Raw genomic sequence first — 20,684 nt, forward strand, 5'->3', positions numbered from 1 at the left:
GTGCAATTTTCAGATGGTCTCATAAATAGGAGGACAACACGTCCACTTAAAGCAGGAGGTTGCTTATACATAAATCAGAGTCCTACTCTCATTGGAACCTGTCTATAATGTTAAGGCACAAATGGATAGAGTGGGCACTACGCAGGCTCTAGCCATTTATGCAAGGCAACAGGCAGTCTAACTAGAGGTCCAGAAAAGCCATGAAACTTTTCCAGAGGAATTTTTCTGGGGGCCAGGAATGCTCATTTCTGTTGTCCGTTGTCAGCTGCTGGGCATCCCTAATGCAACCTTTAATTCGCTTATGAAGTCACTAGATTTTTGGTCTCCGAGTGTGCCTTGAATGAAGTGTGCAGGGAATGGAAAATGTAGTTTGTTGTCACATATATGAAAGAACACCACGGTAGATAGGTTGCATTGGTATTATCCATTTGCTTCAAAATACAAATATTATTTCAGATATTGGAACACAAGAAGTCTAGGATTTAAAATAACATAAATCTTCATATTTTCAATTTTTACTCAACCGCACACAAAATGCAGAAAAACTGTTACTAGTTTACAAAATAGTTTTGTTAACAGCCTCGCTTCTGTGTGAAGAGACCAGACTATCACTAGGAATCTGTGCTACAATCATTTTAGAAAACCGTCCATATTTTTTAAAATTCAAATTTGAATGAAGGGTAACAGATGCTTTCTTCCTTAAAATACACACTCAAATCCCAATAAATCTATAGAAGGTAAAATCAACCTTGGGTAGTGGGCGATAGCAAACCATCGGCTCGCTTTTAAAACTTGCTTCAATAACTGAAATGGAAAAGAAAATCAGCCGGGTGTATAATGGACTGCATTTTGTCATTGCCCATTTTGTTCTACTCCCTAAGGACAATTTCATTTCCATAATTCCCTTGCTAAGAACTAATATGCTTGGGCGTGGATTTCTATAAACTACAGGCAAAAGAGAAAACACTTTACAAATCATGTCTTATCCCATTTGAACCAAAACAAAAATAGAAAATATTGAGGTGCAAAAAGGTTTCACTCTAAATTACACTAGTGTCTCTAGGTGAAATGCAGGCAGGGTTGACTGCATTGAGCACATTGAGCATTAAAAAAGCAGATGATTAAATACATTTTATACTTGAGACAGGAATTATATACAAAGTGAATGAATAGAAAGTGAATACGTCACCAAATCTATCAGTGAATCACTTGCGTATCCATCTGAAGGACACTGTAAAAATTAAGTTAGTTTTCACGATCTTAGATTCCTCTGTAGTTTGGTCCAATTACATATCATCTGGAATCAAATAGCATCTCATTGTAGAGGGCTAATTGGCCTGGGTTATGCGGTTGTAATGATGGCAAAACTATCAGCCATCATTGCAACTGTGAAATTCACAGCAACTTTTGGTGTCTGTGCATGCGCAGTTCAACGTGAAAAATCAGAAGTTGCTGTCAGTGATTCCTTGCTCCTCCATTGGGTGAGCTGTTTATAGATGGCAATCTTTAAAAGTCACTTTATCAAACCAAACTTCCCCTTTTACGCTGTAAGATTGCTGTTTAAAAACCCAAAAAGTTATGCCCAGTTAGTACAATGCAACTGGGTTTTAAATCATGTATTAAGCCACAATTATCGCTGAAGAACTTTACTGTCCCTGGAAAACTAATTTTATATTGTGTAATGTCAATTTTTTCCATTATGATACAAATTCAATATATATTTTTTTAAAGTTAATGATATTTCAGCTTTGAAGTCCCACGCTTTTGGCAAAATTTTTCTCTTGTTGGGCGGGCGCACACCCGGCCCGAGGGAACGTAAAATGACGTTGGGCAACATCATCGCGCACTCGAGCAATATATCGGTAGGCAGGCGCCTGCGGGAGTCGGCAGTCTGCCCACTGTCAATTAAGAGGCCTACTAAGGGCTTTAATCAATCACTCAATTGACTCAATTTTTTCGCTGTCTGTCCAAATGTCCTGTTGGCAGGTGAGCAAAAAGGGCTGGTGGCCTTTGCATTTTTGGCGAGACCTCATCCACGGATAGAGAGGTTTCGACCAGTGACTGAAAAAAAACATTTAAAACATTTAACACTCACATTTAACATGTCCTTGCTCATGTGACAGAGTCACATGAGGGGACATGTTTTCATTATTTTTAATATCTTTATTTTTATTGTTAAAAATCTTCAGCTCCCTGAGGCAGCTCTGTGCCTTTATTGCACGCACCCCCACACATGCATGCACTTCCGTGCTCGGCCTTCTCCTGCTCCCACCCTGACGACGCTGAACGCTGCAGTGCATGATTCACATTGGCTGGCCGGTAATTGGCCAGTCAGCGTGAAATCGTAGTTGGAGCCCGATTGTGGGCAGCGGTCGGCTTTGTGACCACTCCCAGGCACGCCCGCCAGACCCACTTGACAAGGGCAAAATTCTGCCTTTTATTTTGCTCCATGTGAAATTTATAACGAGTGAAGGATAATCAGTGCATTTTACTGCCAGGTTTGTAGTCTGTGAGAATTCCCTTGACATGGCTCTAGGGTCAAACTAACCTCAGGAAAGGGGAAATCAGTTTACAGGAATCACTAGATCTTTGTCGGTAGCTCTCTTCAAGGTCAACAGTGATTGTTGTTGCATTGCAACTGACCCCAAAACCTGGGCTATTGTGTTAATTGATGTCTGGTTGTCAGCAGGAATGAAAGATAAAGATGAGGCAGGAGAATGGGGAGATCTACTCCTTCCCTAAAAAACATTACAGTCCAATCCCACAAAGAAAACATAAAAACAATTCTCATTTTTAACTCGTCCTCTGCCAAAACAACTTAGCAATGAAATAATTCTCTGGCCTCAGTGATAAAGTCACTAAACAGCATTTGTTGCTTCTATAATCACCAGCAAAGCTGAGCAAACTGCACTATTACAATGCAGCTGATAAACTGTATCCATATGAAACTGTTTTTCTTTTACAATCCATTAGTTGGGTATCACTTCCTCATACTCTTGAGTGTCTTGTTCTGAAGTGATGGTTTCTTGCTTACAATTGTAGTTAATCACTGCATATTCACAAGTGTTGTCACTCCTTGCATTCTGTTCATTAGAAGCACTTGGGTTACTGTGTTCTATTGTGGCATACAAGATTTCTTCATTTTTCTGCAATATGAAATAAACAAAAATGTATACTGTATGCAGTACACCATAACATGAAAGCTGGTAATCATGCAGTGAACATAAGAACATAAGGGCATAAGAAATAGGAGCAGGAGTGACGGTATGGCCCCTCATGCCTGGCCCGCTATTCAATAAAAAATGGCTGATCTTCGGCCTAAACTCTACTTTCCTGCCCTCTTCCCATATCCCTTGATTCCCTGAGAGAACAAAAATCTGTCGATCCCAAACTTAAATATATCTAATGATGGAACATCCATAACTCTCTGGGGTAGGAAATTCCAAAGATTCACAAACCTTTGAGTAAAGAAATTTCTCCACACATCACCGCACCCGATTTAAATTTTCAGGTAGGCGTGGGCTCAGCAAAATCAGCTGCGCACTCGCCGACCTGTCAATGGCCAACTGAGGATCTTCCTGAGGCTGCACTTAGCCTCAGGGAGATGAGTGCACTCTTTCGTGCACATGCACGAAAGAGCGTACTCTCAACTGTGGGGTTCCACCCCTCCCGTCTGCACAGGGAATGTATAGTGCATCTGTGCAGACGCCATGCTGGGCAGGCCTTAATTGGCCTGCTCACATAAAATGGTGGCACGCCTCTGATCGGGGGCACCAATCGGAAGCGCACCCATAAGCGTCCACCCATCAACCTCCCCCCTGACGGGGGGAGAATTCAGCCCATAATGTGCAAGAAATGCAATGGCATGTTATGATGGAGCATACTTCATTAAATCAAACAATCACCAGCAAATGAAAGGGTACATCCCAGCACTTTCATAAAGATATCATCCCTTTAATTACAGCAATTGCTTAAAAGAGAGAAGGGCAAAATAATTGAATATTGTAAATATCATTTAACAAAAACTTTATAAATCTGCGAAAACGTACAATAATATGCTGATACTTACTGTTGCTTTGGTATCCTTCTGTTCATCTAGAATTGAAAATATATTTTATTAAACCATGAACATTCAGTTGCTTAGATTAAAAAAAATTCAAAAATACTGTACTGATAAAAATCAAAAACTTGCAGGCTGATAAAACACAAAGCCAATGCATGAAAGCTACAATATTTCATCAAAATCACACTACCTCTATTTAAGTAAAAATCGTGTTTATAAACAAAAGAAATATACCATGCTACATAGAATTAGAATAATTTTTATACTTTAAAGAGATTGTGCTGGGTCATGAGTGTCAAATTCAAGAAATTGGGCTAGAAATTGGATAGCCCCCATTTTTGGGCTTGGGGGTCATGATTCACAATGTGCCTGCACCATTCAGACCAAGGTGAGTAACACATAACCCTCGTGTACCCACATCTTCTAAATGATTGCAATGTTGATCTGAGTTGTTCCTACACTGCTCTTTTCTCCTAGACACTGTCTGTGGCCTCTGAACTCAGCAGGGGGAACAGGCAGCTTTGTCAGCAAACCCAGTGGTCCATCAGCCTGGTCTTCGTAATGGCAGATGCCCCCCCTTAAAGGGCATCTGCACTTAACAATATTACTTGAATTTAAATTATGTCAAACTGATCAGCAGGCATAGAAAGGCTTTGTATGGATACAGATTTGGCATAACATGGCCGAATTTAAATACTTGAGCAAATTTCATGCTGGAATGCGTTGTAAAGCCAGGAGTAAAGCAAAACCTACTAAAAGCTGCAGGCTCTCCTACAAAAAACATTGGTCTGTGAAGAAGATCACAGTTTCGAAGCCATAGAATGTTTAGCCAGAATCCCAGGGTGAAAGAATTAGAGCTAAACACAACAGGCAACCACATTTCAAAGCTGTGTTAACCTCAGTCAAACTTTACGTTTCACTGAGTATCTTAAGAAATAAAATTGGATACAAAGAACCTGATGAGAAAAGTCTGTTTCAAAGGGTTGTAAGACCCAACCACCAACGAAAAGAATGTCAATTCAGCTGCCTTAAGTGGTGTGAAGTTTGCTTGAAAGCTGTAAGAAACTGACACAAGCTGACATTGATGATAAAATCAAAATACTGCAGATGCTGGAAATCTGAAACAAAAACAGAAAATGCTGGGAAAACTCAGCAGGTCTAACAATATCTCTGGAAAGAAAAAAAACAAAATTAACATTTGAGTCTGTATGACTCTTCTTCAGAGTGAAGAAGAGTCATACGGACTCGAAACGTTAACTGTTTTTTTTCTCTCCACAGGTGCTGTTAGAACTGCTGACATTGATGATGTTGAGATTTGTGTTTTTTTGAAATGCAAAATAATTCAGGGCAGAATATTGCCGTCAGAGTGTGGGGACGGGCCTGATGTGCCGACGTGTAAAATGACGCCCGGTGATGTCGGGCAAGCGTCCCGGCTTCATCGCCCATCATTTTGATATTTTGTTCGGCGGGCACGCACCATAGAGGTGGCTGCGCACCCGCCGAATTGTCAACGGCCTATTAAGGCCATTAAAAAAGTAATTAAAATTGTTAACAATGTTGCCCGTCCAACCTTAAGGTAGGCGGACTTGTGAGGAGCCCAAGAGTATTTTTCAGAAAACCTCATCCATGAGATTTCCTGAAGGTTTTACACAATAATTACATAAATTTTGCAAAATGCCCAAACGTGTCCCAGCTCATGTGACACTGTCACATAACAGGGACGTGTTTAAATAATTTTTTACTTCACTTATTGAAAAGTTTTATTATCAACTTATCTTCCTGAGGCAGCTCCATGCCTCAGGGAGATTGCTGCGCTCTTTCATGCGCATGCTTTAATTGGCCCGCCTGCGGAAAATGACAGGGCGTAGCCGATCGCGGGCTCCACGCCCACCCCGCCTGCTCCTGCCCAGCTCACCCGCCAAAGGAAAGGATCTACCCTCAGTTACGTATGTTTTTCTGCGCTTTCTACTATCAGATAAACTGTTTTTTGTTAATTTGCTGAGCAACATAGGAACATAGGACTTAGGTTCAAGAGTAGGCCACATAGCCTTTTGGGCCTGTTCCATCATTCAATAAGATCATGGCTGATCTGGTTTTGGTCTCAACTCCACTTTGCCTTCGAGCCCCAATAACACTTGACTTGTCTATAAACATCTGTCTAACTCTATCTTGAATACATTCACTAACCCAGCCTCCACTGCTTTCTGGGGAAGAGAAAAAATTCTCCTCATCTTAAACCTCTTATTCTTAAACTGTGTCCCTGGTTCTCATCTCTCCCCCAAGTGGAAACATCCTCCCGGTATCAACCCTATCAAATCCCCTCAGGGTCTTATATGTTTCAATAAGATAACCTCTCATTCTCATAAACTCCAGTGGGTATAGGCCCAACCTGTTCAATCTTTCTTCATAAGATAAACTCCTCATCTTTATCCCAGGGATGATTTGAGTGAACCTTCTCTGTACTGTTTCCAATGCAATTATATCTTTTTTAAATAAGGAGACCAAAACTGTACACAGTATTCCAGATGCGGTCTCACCAATCCTTGTACAGCTGCAGTAAAACTTAACTACATTTATATTCCATTCTCCTTGCAGTAAGTGCCAACATTCCATTTGCCTTCCTAACCACTTGCTGTACTTGCATACTAACTTTATGTATTCATGTACCAGGTGACCTAAATGCGGCTGTAGCACCAAGTTCTGCAATCTCTCTCCATTTAAATAGCATATTGCTTTTCTATTCTTACTGCCAAAGTGGAGAAGCTCACATTTTCCCACACTTTACTCCATCTGCCAATTTTTTGCCAACTCAGTTAACCTATCTACATCACTTTGCAGACTTTATACCTCCTCTTAACATCTTATTTTCCTACCTATCTTGGTGTCATCGGCAAATTTAGCTACCAGATATCCAAAGGTCCCTTGATCCAAATCATTGATATAGATTGTAAATAGTTGAGGCCCTAGCACTAATCTCTGTGGCAATCTACTTGTTACAGCTTGCCAACCCAAAGAAGACCCATTTAATCCTACTCTCTGCTTCCTGTTAGCTAACCAATCCATTATGCATGTTAATAGGTTACCCCTACATCATAAAATCTTATTCTGTGTAGTGTTGGCCAGGGGCTGCAGCCGAACTGCTGACACAGGCAAAAGCAAATTTTGGCCTGAAGTAACCTGAGTCCAATCACTGGCCTGAGCTGGCTGGCACCGGTTTGAAGTAGCTGAATTTCTTGGAAAACAAAGGGAATGTGATAAGACACAAGTCCTTAGTTAGGAAAGGAGTAACGAGGTAATACTAACTAAGTCCTTGGGACAGAGCCAATGAGGAGGTGCCACAGTCTAGGCAAGCAAGCCTAAACCAATGGGAGAGAGACAGCACAGCTTGAAGAGATAAGATTCAGTATAAGAATGGAAAATTTCGGGTGTGGAAGCAGTGAGAATTTCAGAGACCAACCATTGCAGAAGTGGAAGAACCTACGTTAGCAATGTAGAGACACAAGAGAGAGAGAGAGAATGGAATGCCTGGCCAGCGTCAGCTCTCCTTTTTGAGTATTAGCTTTTATATTCTGTGACCACTCAGGGAGTGTGAGAGAAACCAAGTGCATGTGCATTTAGATCCTAGGATATAAAACTGTATAACCTGCTGTAAACTGCATGTCTATATTTAACCAGATGTATAAGCTATATATAGATGATCTAATGACGTGAAGAAAATGAATTTAGAGTTAAGAGAGAAATGACTCTTCTCCTCTTTGTACTAAGCCAACAACCATTACTGGTAACCTCCGGCAGCAGTAGTAATCTTTGATGTGGCACCTTATAAAATGCCTTCTGGAAATCCAAGTACACCACATCCGCAGGTTCCCCTTCATCCACTGTGTTTGTTGCTTCTTCAAGAAACTCCAGTAAATTAGTTAAATGTAATTTCCCTTTCACAAAGCCATGTTGATGCCACCTGATCAAATTGATTTTTGAAATATCCTGCTGTAACCTCCCTTGATAATTGATTCTAGTAATTTCCAGATGACAGATGTTAGGCTAATCAGCTGCAGTTTCCTGTTTTCTGTCTCCCTCCCTTCTTGAATAAAGGTGTTACATTAACAATTTTCTAATCCACTGGAACCCTTCCAGAATCTAAGTAATTTTGGAAAATTATAACCAATGCATCCACTATCTCTGCAGCCACTTCCTTTCAGATTCTAGGATACAGTCCATCTAGTCTGGGGGACTTGTCAACCTTAAGGTCTAATAGTTTTCTCATCACCTTTTCCCTAATGATCATGATTGTTTAAAGTTCCTCCCTCCTGTTCACCTCTTGATTTTTAAGTATCTTTGGGAAGTTTTCTACTTCATTTACAGTGAAGACAGACACAAAATATCTGTTCACTGCCATTGCCAGTTCTTTGTTTTCCATTATCAATCCCCCCAGACTCACTCTCTAGAGGACCAACACTAGTGTCAGTTACTCTTTTCCTATTTAAATACTTGTAGAACTTCTTACCACCTGTTTTTATATTACTAGATAGCTTTCTCTTATATGCTTCTTTCCCCCACTTTTTATTATTCATTCTTTGCTGGTTCTTAAAATTTGACCAATCTTCTGACCTATAGTGATAGATCATTGTAGATATGTACAGTGTTTCTTTCAATTTGCTCCCATCCTTTACATCCTTATTCAGCCATTGATGATGTATCCTTCTCAAAATGTCCTCCTTTCTCACTGGGGTAAATCTTTGCTGAGAGTTATTAAATATCTCTTTAAATGTCTATCACTACATCTCTAATGTCTTACCTTTTAAGTTAGTTTCTCAATCCACTTTAACTAGATCTGCTTTCCTACTCTTATCATTACCTTCATTCAGGTTTAAAATACTATTTTTAGACTCACACTTCTCTCCTTAAAACTGTACATGAAATTTTATCGTGTTATGATCACTGATGCCCAGAGTCTCCTTTACTATGAGGTTATTGATTAATCCTGTCTCATTACTCACATTACCAGATCCAGAATAGCCTGCTCCAAGGTTGGTTCTAGAATGTGCTGCTCATGTTCCAGGCTATCTTAGAGAGACCAAACGCAGTCTGGGAACACCTTCGGTCTGTCCGTAAGCATAACCCAGACCTCACTGTCGCCTGTAATTTCAACACTCCACCCTGCTCCCATGCCCACATGTCCATCCTTGGCCTGCTGCATTGTTCCAGTGAAGCTCAAAGCAAACTGGAGGAACAGCACCTCATCTTCCAGACTGAATATTAAGTTTAACAATTTTAGATCATGAACTCTCTCCTCCACCCCCACCCCCTTTCCGATCCCCCCTTTTTCCAATAATTTATATAGATTTTTCTTCTCCCACCCATTTCCATTATTTTTAAATGTATTTCCATCCAATGTTTTATCTCTACCTTTTAGCCTATATCGATCCCTTCCCCCTACCCCACCCCCACTAGGGCTATCTGTACCTTGCTCATCCTGCTTTCTACCCTCTCATACTGTTTTACGTCCTCGCTGCTCTCTAGCTTTCTTTCCCCTCTCTCGCGGTGTTAAGTCCTTGCTGCTCTCTCATTCTCTCTCTTCTCTCTTGCAGTATTTTAAGTCCTCGCTGTTCTCTCATTCTCTCTCTTCCCTCTTGCAGTATTTTAAGTCCTCGCTGCTCTCTCTCTCTACTCTTGCACTATTTTAAGCCCTCACTGCTCTCTCACTCTCTCTCCCCATCATGCTGTTTTAAGTCCTCACTGCACTCTTGCTCTCTCTCCCCCCACTCATGCTGTTTTAAGTACTCGTTATTCTCTCGGTCTCTCTCGCTATCGTCTCTCATGCTGTTTTAAGAGCTCGTTGTTCTCTTGCTCTCTCCCCCCCCCCTCTAATGCTGCTGTCTGTCCTCACTGCTCTCTTAATCTCTCTCTCCTCTCTCATGCTGTGTTAAGTCCTCGCTGCTCTCCCACTCTCTCTCTTCCCTCTTGCACTGTCTTAAGGCCTCACTGCTCTCTCACTCTCTCTCTTCATTTTCACTCTGTTTTAAGTGCTTGCTGCTCTCTCCCCTCCCATGCTGCTTTCAGTCCTCGCTGCTCTCTCTCTCTACCCCCCACTCACGCTGCTTTAAGTACTCACTGCTCTCTCGCTCTTTCTCTCTCCCCCTCACATTGTTTAAGTCCTTGCTGCTCTCTCACTCCCTCTCTTCCCTCTTGCACTGTTTAAGTCCTCGCTGCTCTCTTGCTCTCCCTCTCTCATCTCATGCTGTGTTATGTCCTCGCTGCTCTCTTGTTCTCTCTCTCCCCTCACATGCTGTTTTATGTCCTTGCTGCTCTCTTGCTCTATCTCTCCCTTCTCACACAGTCTTCAGTCCTCACTCTCTCTCCCCTCTCTTGCCATTTAAGTCCTCGTTGTTCTTTCACTCTCTCTCTCCCATCTCACGCTGTTTTAAGTCCTCGCTATTCTCTCGCTCTCTCTCCCCTCTCATGCTGTTTTAAGTCCTCGCTGCTCTCTCATTCTCCCTCTCCACTCTTGCACTATTTTAAGCCTTCGCTGCTCTCTCATTCTCTCTCTTCCCTCTTGCACTATTTTAGGCCTTCGCTGGTCTCTCGCTCACTCTCTTCCCTCTTGCACTATTATAAGTCCTCGCTGCTCTCTCCCCATCACGCTGTTTTAAGTCCTCACCACTCTCATTCTCTCTCTGCCCTCCCATGAGGCCTTCAGTCCTTGCTGCTCTCTCGCGCTGTCACTCCAATCTCACGCTGTTCTAAGCCCTCGCTTTCTCTCCCCTCTCATGCTGTTTTAAGTCCTCACTGCTCTCTTGCTCTCTCCCCCCATTCATGCTGTTTTAAGTTATTCTCTCGCTCTCTCTCTCTATCGCCTCTCACACTGTTTTAAGAGCTCGCTGTTCTCTCGCTCTCTTCCTCCCCTCTTATGCTGCTTTCCGTCCTCGCTGCTCTCTCAGTCTCTCTCTCCCATCTCACGCTGTTTAAGTCCTCGCTGCTCTTTCGCTCTCTCTCTTTCCCCTCTCATGCTGGTTTAAGTCCTCTCTGCTCTCTCAATCTCTCTCTCCCATCTCATGTTGTTTTAAGCCCTTACTGCTTCTCAGTCACTCTCTTCGCTCTCACTCTGTTTAGGTCCTCGCTGCTCTCTTGCTCTGTCTTTTCCATCTCACACTGTTTTATGTTCTTGCTGCTCTATTGCTCTCTCTCTCCCCTCTCACATTGCCTTAAGTCTTTGCTGCTCTCTCACGCCCTTTGCCCTCTCAACTGTTTTAAGCCCTCGCTGCTCTCTCGCTCTCTCTCTCCCCTCTAATGCTGATTTCCATTCTCGCTGCTCTCTCGCTTTCTCTCTCTCTGCCCTCACATGCTGTTTTAAATCCTCGCTGCTCTCTCACTCTATTTTCCCTCTTTCGCTGTTTAAGTCCTTGCTGCTCACTCGCTCTCTCTTTCTCCTCTCAGGCGGTCTCCTGTTCTCGCTGATTTCTGTCTTCCCTCTTGCACTATTTGAAGTCCTCGCTGCTCTCTCTCTCTACCCTCTCACGCTGTTTTCAGTCCTTGCTGCTCTCTCGCTCTCTCCTCCATCTCACACTGTTTTAAGTCTTCGCTGCTCTCTCGCTCTCTCTACCCCATCTCACGCTGTTTTAAGTCCTCGCTGCTCTCTCGCTCTATCTCCCCCATCTCACGCTGTTTTAAGTCCTCACTGCTCTCACTCTCTCTCTCCCCTCTCACGCGGTCTTCAGTCCTCGCTGCTCTCTCGTTCTCTCTCCCCTCTCACACTGTTTTAAGTCTTCATTGCTCTTTCACTCTCTCTCTCCCCTCTCACACTGTTTTAAGACCTCGCTGCTCTCACTCTCTCGCTCCCCACTCAAGCTGTTTTATGTCCTCACTGCTCTATTGCTCTCTCTTTCTCATTTTAAGTCCTTGCTGCTCTCTCTCTTCCATCTTGCACTACTTGAAGTCCTCGCTGCTCTCTCGCTCTCTCTCTCCGATCTCACGCTGTTTTAAGATTTCACCGCTCTCTCGCTCTCTTTTCCCTCTCTTGCTGTTCAAGTCCTCGCTGATCTCTTGCTCTCTCTCCCCTTCTCACACTGTTTTCAGTCCTCGCTGCTCTCTCGCTCTCTCTCTCCCATCTCACGCTATTTTTAGTCCTCATTACTCTCGCCCTCTCTCTCCATCTCATGCTGTTTTAAGTCCTCACTGCTCTCTCGCTCTCTTTTCCCTCTCTTGCTGTTCAAGTCCTCGTTGAGCTCTCTCTCCCCCCTCTCACACTGTTTTCAGTCCTCGCTGCTCTCTCGCCCTCTCTCTCCCATCTCACGCTGTTTTTAGTCCTCATTATTCTCTCGCCCTCTCTCCCATCTCATGCTGTTTTTAGTCCTTGTTACTCTCTCGCTCTTTCTCTTCCATCTCACTCTGTTTTTAGACCTCATTACTCTCTCGCTCTCTCTCTCCCATCTCACTCTGTTTTAAATCCTCGCTGCTCTCTCGCTCCCTCTTTCTGCTCTCACACTGTTTTCAGTCCTCGCTGCTCTCCTGCTCTCTCTCTCCCATCTCACGTTGTTTTAAGTCCCCGATGCTCTCTCTTTCATGAATTCAGTATTTTGAGATGCTCTGATTGTTAAACTATCTTGCTGCTCCAGAAACAGGAAAATAAAGGTGTACAACATTGAGGCAGGCCAAGGTTTGACTAAAGAATTAGATGTGCCATTAAATAATGTAGCTTAAGGAAGACTTCCATTGGATATTATGACTCTGGCAACGGAACATCAATGCCCATCTTGAAAAGAAAACTATAAAGATTATTGTAAAGAATGATTTGGTGCTGCAGTCAAGCAACTTGGTCAGTTGCAGAAGAGTTCAAACAATGGATGATTTTACAGGACAGTGATGGCTCTGTCAGCTGACAGGAAAGTCGAGGCAATCCCACCTCAGCCTATCAGACTGATTTTACATTCAGCAGTCAATTAATTGCCTGGAATTTTGGCTCCTGTCCCTTTTTTGGGCTGAGGTCTGGCCACCAACAACTGCTGGCCAATCAGAGAGCAGGAGCTCTTCAATCCCAGCAGCACCACAGGGAATGGTGGCCACCGCAGGGACTGCAACTGGACAGGACTAGCAACAGTAGAGGAGGCCCAGGAACCCAGGTAAGTGGGACTGGGCTCATGAGGGCTGTTCAGGCAGGCCCCAGTCGGCAGTGGGGTGGGGGGAGCAAGTGCCCACCTGGTCTTAATTGGCCACTTAAGGGCCTCACTTTGGATAAGGGCAGTAGGGTCATCCACCACCTTCCCAGCCACTAGTAAAATGCCAGGAGGGGGCAGGAAGGCAACGGACATGCCACCCCACACTATTTTTCACCCCTCCACCCCATCCCCAAGCATGATTCTTGGGGCCCTGTAAAATCCTGGCCCATGGAATTCAACATGGAAAAAATTGTTGCAGCCTTTACAGTAGTTTTAAGCACTTTATAAGCATGGAGCCTTTAGAAAGGTTGCAAGAGATAAAACAGTAACTTTGGAGGCAAGAACTGAAGCCTATAAGCAAATGATGGAACACTGGAGCACGGAGTTTGATATCTAAGTGGAAGTGTTGCTGTGTAAGGTAGAGGCAAGGATTGCTCCCCTGTTTGACGTTCCAGGTCACTTTTCCCAGGATTCAGCAGGATTTCCCAGGGTTTCCCAGGTTGAAGCATATCTGGCAGAAAGTGACAACATATGAAGCACACTCACGTTTTCAACACTTCACAGATAAAGCAATCATAGCAAAATTTGTCTGCATAGGCACTTATACGCAGGATGTGTTGCAAGGTAAAACCACGAGATTATCATCAATGACCCCTCTACTTTTGGAAATGCAGCAGTGCGGCTGCATTGAACAGCCATATCATGCTGTTATTGTTGTTCATTGGAGCGATACTGACCAATATAAAAGTGTGCAAAAAACATCAGCAACACTAGAATTTGGGTGGGGGGTGGGGGCTGGTGTGACCAACATCCTAGCCTGGAGAGGAGGGAGACAAAACGTTGAAGGAGTTGAAGAGGTGGCTGTTTCTATAATGCAGGTTGGTTGAAGGTGCTCTTACAAAATGTGGCAACTGGCATTATGCTGAATCAAAGCTTGTAAAGCCAGTTTCTCATGCTCACTACCAAGTAGTCGTGACATGACAGTTTGTGACAGAATGGCATGTACAATCACTGCTGACCTACCTATCACATCTCATTCATTTGTAGAGTTTCAATCTTTATATGGTGGAAATCTTAGGCTTCAAAACCAAACCAACCCCAATATTAATTTAATCTTGACTTGCTGACAGACAAATGACTCTATACTTGGATGTTTTCTTGTCCCCTGAGCTCAAATATAGATTGCACTTTAAAAATTCCTGAACATGATCCCTTTTCTTCAGCTCTTATTCTCCTGCTTACACCCTCCCACTGAATTAGCAGATGATACATGACACTTTCAGAATCTACGTAAGCATTAAAGAATATGAGAAAGAAGCCATAATCTCCAATATTATGCTTAGAAAAAATGAAAAAAATTAAAAATCCCAGAAATGAACTTAGGCAAGTCCCGAAATATACTTTAAAACTGGAAAGCAAATAAAGACCCTGGGCCATTTAAATGCTTTAATACCTCAAGAGAGTTGCCATAATATTCCAGGATCATCCTGGAATTTAAGGATAACTCCTAGCTTCTTTTCTCCCCTGCAAACAGTCTTCTTAAACTCCTCTCTCATGTTATCCTCACCTCCAAGAATAAGTGCAAGGAGCACATGGACTTCTTGTCACTAATGTCGGAACCATCTAACAGTTGCCTCTGCCAATTCCCTCCCTTCCTCTAGACCACTGGGCCAAACTTCTAAAGTTAATCCCACCTACTTAACCCTGAAATCTCATTTTTCACTAGTTTCTCTGCTATCTCCCCTCATGCTCTCTCCAAGTTCATCTTGTCCATAAGACCCACCTCCTGCTCCCTCAATCCTCACCACCCAGCTTCTCCTCCTAGGCTCCATGCTAGCCAATATTGCAAATAGTTTTTACTCTTCAAATGCTGTCCCTTCTCTCCTTTAAAGCTGCTGTCAACACCCCCTCCTCAAAAACAACCCCTGACCCCACCACCCATGCAAACTACCATCCCATGTTCAATCTCCCTTTCCTCTCCAAACTCCTTGAACGTGTTCTCCCCTCCCAAATCCCTGCCCACCTTTACCAGAACTATTTGAATTCCTCCAATCAGGCTTCTGTCCCTGAAACAGTCCAGAAACCGTTCTTACCAAAGTCATAAATTTTATCCTATGTGATTGTGCCAATGAAAAACTATCCCTCCTGTCCTTCTCAACCTGTTTGCTAACTTTGACATGGCTGATCACACCATCCTGCTCTGCCTATCTACTGTCAACCAGCTGGATGGGGTTGCTATTGCCAGGTTTGATTCTTATCTGTCTAATTGTAGCCAGAGACTCACTTCCAATAGTTTCTCTTCTCACTCCCACACCATTATCTCTGGTGTTCTCCAGGAATCTTTCCTTGGCCCCCTCCTTTTCTTCATCCACATGCTGCCTCTTGGCGCCATTATCCAAAAACATAGCATTGATTTCACATGTACGCGATGACACCCAGCTCTACCTCACCACCACTTCTCTCAACTTCTCCACTGTTGCTAAGTTATCAAGCTGCTTATCTGACATCCAGTGCTGACTGTCTGATTGTGCTAGGGAGACTGAAGCCATTGATTTTGGTTTCCACTCTAAACTCCATTCCCTAGCTACTGACTATATGGAAACTGTCTGAGACTCAGCCAGGCTCTTTGCAACATTGATGTCATGCTTGACCCTAAGATAAGATACCGACTACATATTCACACCATCCCTAAAACTGCCTATTTTCCGTAACATCACCCAACTCTGTCCTTGCTTCAGCTCATCTGCTGGTGAAATCCTCACCCAAGCCTTCATTATCTCTAAATTTGACTATTCCAACTCACTTCTGGCTTGCTTCCCATGTTCTACCTTTTGTAAACTTGGGGTCATCCAAAGAACTGTTGCCAGTGTCCTCACACCAAGTCCCATTAACCTATCATCCCTCTGCTCACTGACATACATTGGCTCCTGCTCAAGCAACATTTCAATTTTAAAATTATCATTCTTGCTTTCAAATTTCTTCATGGCTTTGCACCAACCACCTCTATAATCTTCTCCAACCCTGCAGCCCTCCGAGAAATCTGTGCTCAACTAATTCTGGCCTCTGCAGAATCCCTGGTTTTTAATCACCTTCCTATTAGTAGCTGTGCCTTCAGCTGCGTAGGCCCCTAGCTCTGGAATTCCCTCCCTATGCCTCTCCATCTCTCTATTCCACATTCCTCCTTTAAGACACTCCTTACAACCTACTTATTAGACCAAACTTTTGGTTATCTGATCTAATATGTCCTTATGTGTCTCAGATCAGATTTTGTTTTATAATGCTTCTGTGAAGTGCCTTGGGAAGTTTTATTATTTTAAAGGCATTATATAAATATAAATTGTTGTAGTTGTAGTACACCTCAGAAAGGCAAGCGAGACCACAAAGCCCAACTTTAACCCACGTAAATGGAATATCACATTTGGGGCAGAATATCACACTCGGTGTGCGTGCACAAACATGGTTTTAGGGATGGCGTGAATATGTAGTCGGTATCTTATCTCAGGATCAAGCATGACATCAATGTTGCAAACAGTCTGGCTTAGTCTCAGGCAGTTTCCATAGAGTTGGTAGCTAGGGAATGGAGTTTAGATTGGAAACACCGAGCGTAAAATGATTTGCAATGACGCCGGACATGCATCCCGACATCATTGCGCTGTCACGCAATATTTCATTCGGCGAACACGTGCCAGAGTCAGCTGTGTGCCCGCCAATAATTAAAAGGCCTGTTAAGGCCATTAACAATCTAATTAAATTCAAATTTTCACTGCCCATCCAGTCTAACAGTTGGCGGGCAGGCGAAAAGGCCAAGCAGCCTTTACATTTTTTAGGAAACCTCAACCATGAGTGGGATGAGGTTTTCTAAAGCAAATAAATAATAAATAAAAACTTTATTTTTGAATTAAAACATGCCCCAGCTCATGTGACAGAGTCTCTGTGCCTCAGCGAGATTGAAGTGCTCTTTCTCGCGCATGCGTGAACTGCGCAATAGACCCGGCTCTCTCTCCTGCCCCCACCCACACAGGCAGAGCTCAGCACTGCCGCTGGCGATCCATGCTGGGTGGGCCTTAATTGGCCCGCCAATGTGAAATCACGGTGCGGAGCCGATCACAGGTGGCGGTCGGCTTCCCAAGCACCCCCGCCCACTCCCGCTGAGCACCCCCGCCAAGGGCTAAATCCTGCCCTTGGTTTCATTTCAATGCATTATAATATTCAGAAGGAGCTATGTCTGCTTTACAGCTGTCCCAAAGATCCATCAGAAACTTACACATGTTATTAAGGTTTATCTATATGAATTTAAGACCGGTTTCCTGTGCACAGGTTTGTTTGAAGACTTGTGCACAACAGACAAACATGCAAGTATATAAGCCAGTTCTTACACACACTTGACCAGCCTCAACTTCCCTTTGTGAATTAATGTTGACATTTTCTCCAAATAGAAGTAGAGATGTTAGTGTATGGTGAAACAAAGAGTTGGTGAGCTGTCCAAAATGTTACTGACCAGAAAGGTATATTGGGGGTTGGAGGCAGGGGGATAGCTGAGTACGGATCTGTGTGAATTTTTTTGAAAGTTTAAGTGGATCACCTTAGTGGGATTTCCAACACTGTCTCCAAACTTTCATTTTTAGTCTGCTATCTGCTTTGCTTACATTGTTTGGTCTGCATCTCTACGTTTTGTATAATGTTTCTGAATAAAATGTGAGAAATTTCCAAAAAGTCCCCAGTTGGAAATAAAAAGAGGAAATGCTGGAAATGCTCAGCAGGTCAGGAAGCTTCAGTGGAGAAAAAGGGTTAGGGGAGGATTTTTCAGTCAGCGTACGGGGGCGGGCCTGACATGCCAACGCATAAAATGACACGCAATGACATCAGGCGTGTGTCCCGACATCATCACACTGAGTTGTGATGTTTTGTTTGGTGTGCTGGCCCCGACTCTTGCTTCCCCCCCACCCCCGCCCGCTACCACTCAAATCTTATGCTGAGCAGGCCTTATTTGGCCCACCCGCATAAAATGGTGACGCGGAGCCAATCGTGGGCGGCGATCAGTTCTGCAACCACCCCTGAGCCTGCCAGTTGCCTGAAAAATTCAGGCCTTAATATTTTAGGGCAATGACCATTTATCAGAATCAGACTCACGATAACTACACATCCAGTATTTCCACTAGATCTGATAAAAGTTCATTGACCTGAAACATAAGGTTGAATTCTCCTGTTCCAGCAGACGGGTTAGGAGATGAGAGCAGGAAAAGTGTGTGTTGGCTAGGCCATCTGACACGTTTCCACCTTTGAGCATTCTGAATGTGGCAGGGGCAATCGCTGTATCCAATTAGGCCCATTATTGGGTCAACTGGAGAGGGTACCACCACCGCTGGGATCTTTCCAACAGCCGAGGAGCAAAATCCAACCCCTAGAGTAGTAACTGTACAATGAGCACAAGGCTTACTAAGTTTGAACAGGATTAGTTCTTGGGAATTTCTTGCGGTGCCTCCAATTACACATTCTTGATGAGCTTCCTGATGAAGAGATGAGAGGAAATGGAAAGCTACAGCAGCTCTTAAAGGCTGCTGGAAAAATTAAAGGTAAGAGAACACTTAAGGGTTAATAGCCACATCAGGGAACATTTCTTTGTTTAGCATTTAAAATGGCTATAAACGTTTGGGTCATTTGTTTCAGGTGTTTCAAAAGCTGCTTAGGGCACATAAAGTGCCTGTCAAAATAAATCAGATTGGCAGTCAATGAAGAACATGAGCAAGTGACACTGCCTCCTAACTCTCTGGCTGGGATGATAAAGTGTAGAGACTTCAGCAGTTGTTTTTTTCACCTTTTTACTTTACTTTTTTACTTCTAAATTTTAAGTCACATTTCCATGAAGTAGATACTCAGGAGGGTTGTTCTGCATTATTGTCACCTTAGAGGATAGGATATGGAGGAGATCATCTTGACTGTTACTGTGTGATCTCCAAAACTACAGATTAATTACAGGGTTCTTTCAGCAATACCACAAAATGTGCAAATGACAGCATACTATGGAGGACGTTGTCCATAATCATTGCCAGGTAGGTGTGTCAAGATCTTTTTATATTCATTCATGGGATGTGGGCTTCGCTGGCTAGGCCAGCATTTATTGCCCATCCCTAATTGCCCTTGAGAAGGTGGTGATGAGCTGCCTTCTTGAACCGCTGCATTCCATGCAGTACAATGACTAGCCCTCTGATTCTGGAGCCTGGTGATTTATTTAGCATGTCTTGTGACACTTAGCCATAAACTTCAAAAGGATATTCCATCACTAATTTGAACTTGACTTGCTGGCTGATGGGAAGTCCTCACTTGGATGTTTTATAAGTCTTGGAGCTTTGAAATTTGCCTTTGCCATGTCTCCTTTTCATTGAGCTCTTCCCATCATGCAAAAGTCCTGCAATTGCTTCTTTCTGGTGAATTAGCCAACACCATTTGGCTGAATTAGGTTCCACATCAACACGCGTGTAGGAATTCTGATTGACAAAATTAGTTGCAAATAGGTGAAAGTCTAAGCTAAAATAGTGCATACAGGAATGGAGTGTGAGCTTATTAAATATTTGCATGTAAACTTCCCTAATTGGAAAATTGGAATTTCTGTCCTATTCTGTTTTGCAAGAGGGAAAAATAATCTCCAAAATAATCTAGAACAATTGATGAAACATTTTGCACAGTCTTGTGAATAGTTGACCCAATTTTAACCATGAGCTGTAGACCTTCTGCTTCAGAAGTAACGATCAAGGTAATTTAACTCACAGGTCTCATTTAGATCTAGCCAACTGGCTTTCAACCTGTCCCAGGCTGGAAGCAATGTAATACCATGCATTCAGATTGAAATTGTCCCCAGTACCTAGAAACAGTACTTCATGATACAAAATTTCTGCATCATGAGGCCTGACATTCCACAGGGCTTCTATCCATCTCCCACCATAACTACAGCAGCAGACCAGCTAAACTCCAAGGAAAACATGGAAATGTAGGCTCAAAAAGTCAAGACCATTCCACAGTGATGCTTGGTGACCAGAGCTGGCAACTGCATAAACTTCAACCAGATATTTTGGTTAGCTGTCAGTAGGCTAGGTAGCTGCTTTTGTTTTAGTGTTAAATGTTAAAAACCCAACATATTACCACCTAAGGTCTAACCGTTGCTGCAGTTAAATCATGACAGTTTATAGTGAATTTACCTAATTGATGTACAAAGTCTTGTATTTCTTTAGTGGCTTTAAGGTAACAAAATGTTCCAAGATACTACATTAACATTATCAAGCAAAATTTGACACCGAGCCATGTAAGACATTAGGACAAGTAGCCAAAAGCATGGGCAAAGAGTTAAGTTTTAGGGAGTGTCCAAAAGGAAAAGGAAGAGATTGAGAGGTAAATGTTTAGGGATGGAATTGCAGAATTGAGGAGTGAGGCAGTTAAAAGCCAATGGTGGAGCGATTAAAATTGGGGATGTGCAG

The 20,684-nt window shown here is 43.1% G+C and overlaps 1 protein-coding gene across 3 annotated transcripts in view; it reads right to left on the reverse strand.

The window, feature by feature from the left end:
* Positions 1-405: 405 nt before the first annotated feature.
* The window catches only part of si:ch211-214p13.7, a 58,373-nt gene continuing 38,094 nt past the window's right edge, over positions 406-20,684 (reverse strand). For all 3 annotated transcript variants that reach the window (XR_005945760.1, XR_005945759.1, XM_041210570.1), the window contains 2 exons: positions 4,070-4,095; positions 406-3,146 (listed from right to left, as the gene is read on the reverse strand). Coding sequence is in view for 1 of the 3 variants with exons in the window: in XM_041210570.1 (XP_041066504.1) it covers positions 2,970-3,146; positions 4,070-4,095 (203 nt within the window). In the remaining 2 variants the exon portion in view is untranslated. The remainder of the gene's footprint in view (positions 3,147-4,069; positions 4,096-20,684) is intronic.

This window comes from Carcharodon carcharias, chromosome 18 (assembly GCF_017639515.1).
Source record: "Carcharodon carcharias isolate sCarCar2 chromosome 18, sCarCar2.pri, whole genome shotgun sequence".
Classification (NCBI taxonomy): domain Eukaryota; kingdom Metazoa; phylum Chordata; class Chondrichthyes; order Lamniformes; family Lamnidae; genus Carcharodon; species Carcharodon carcharias.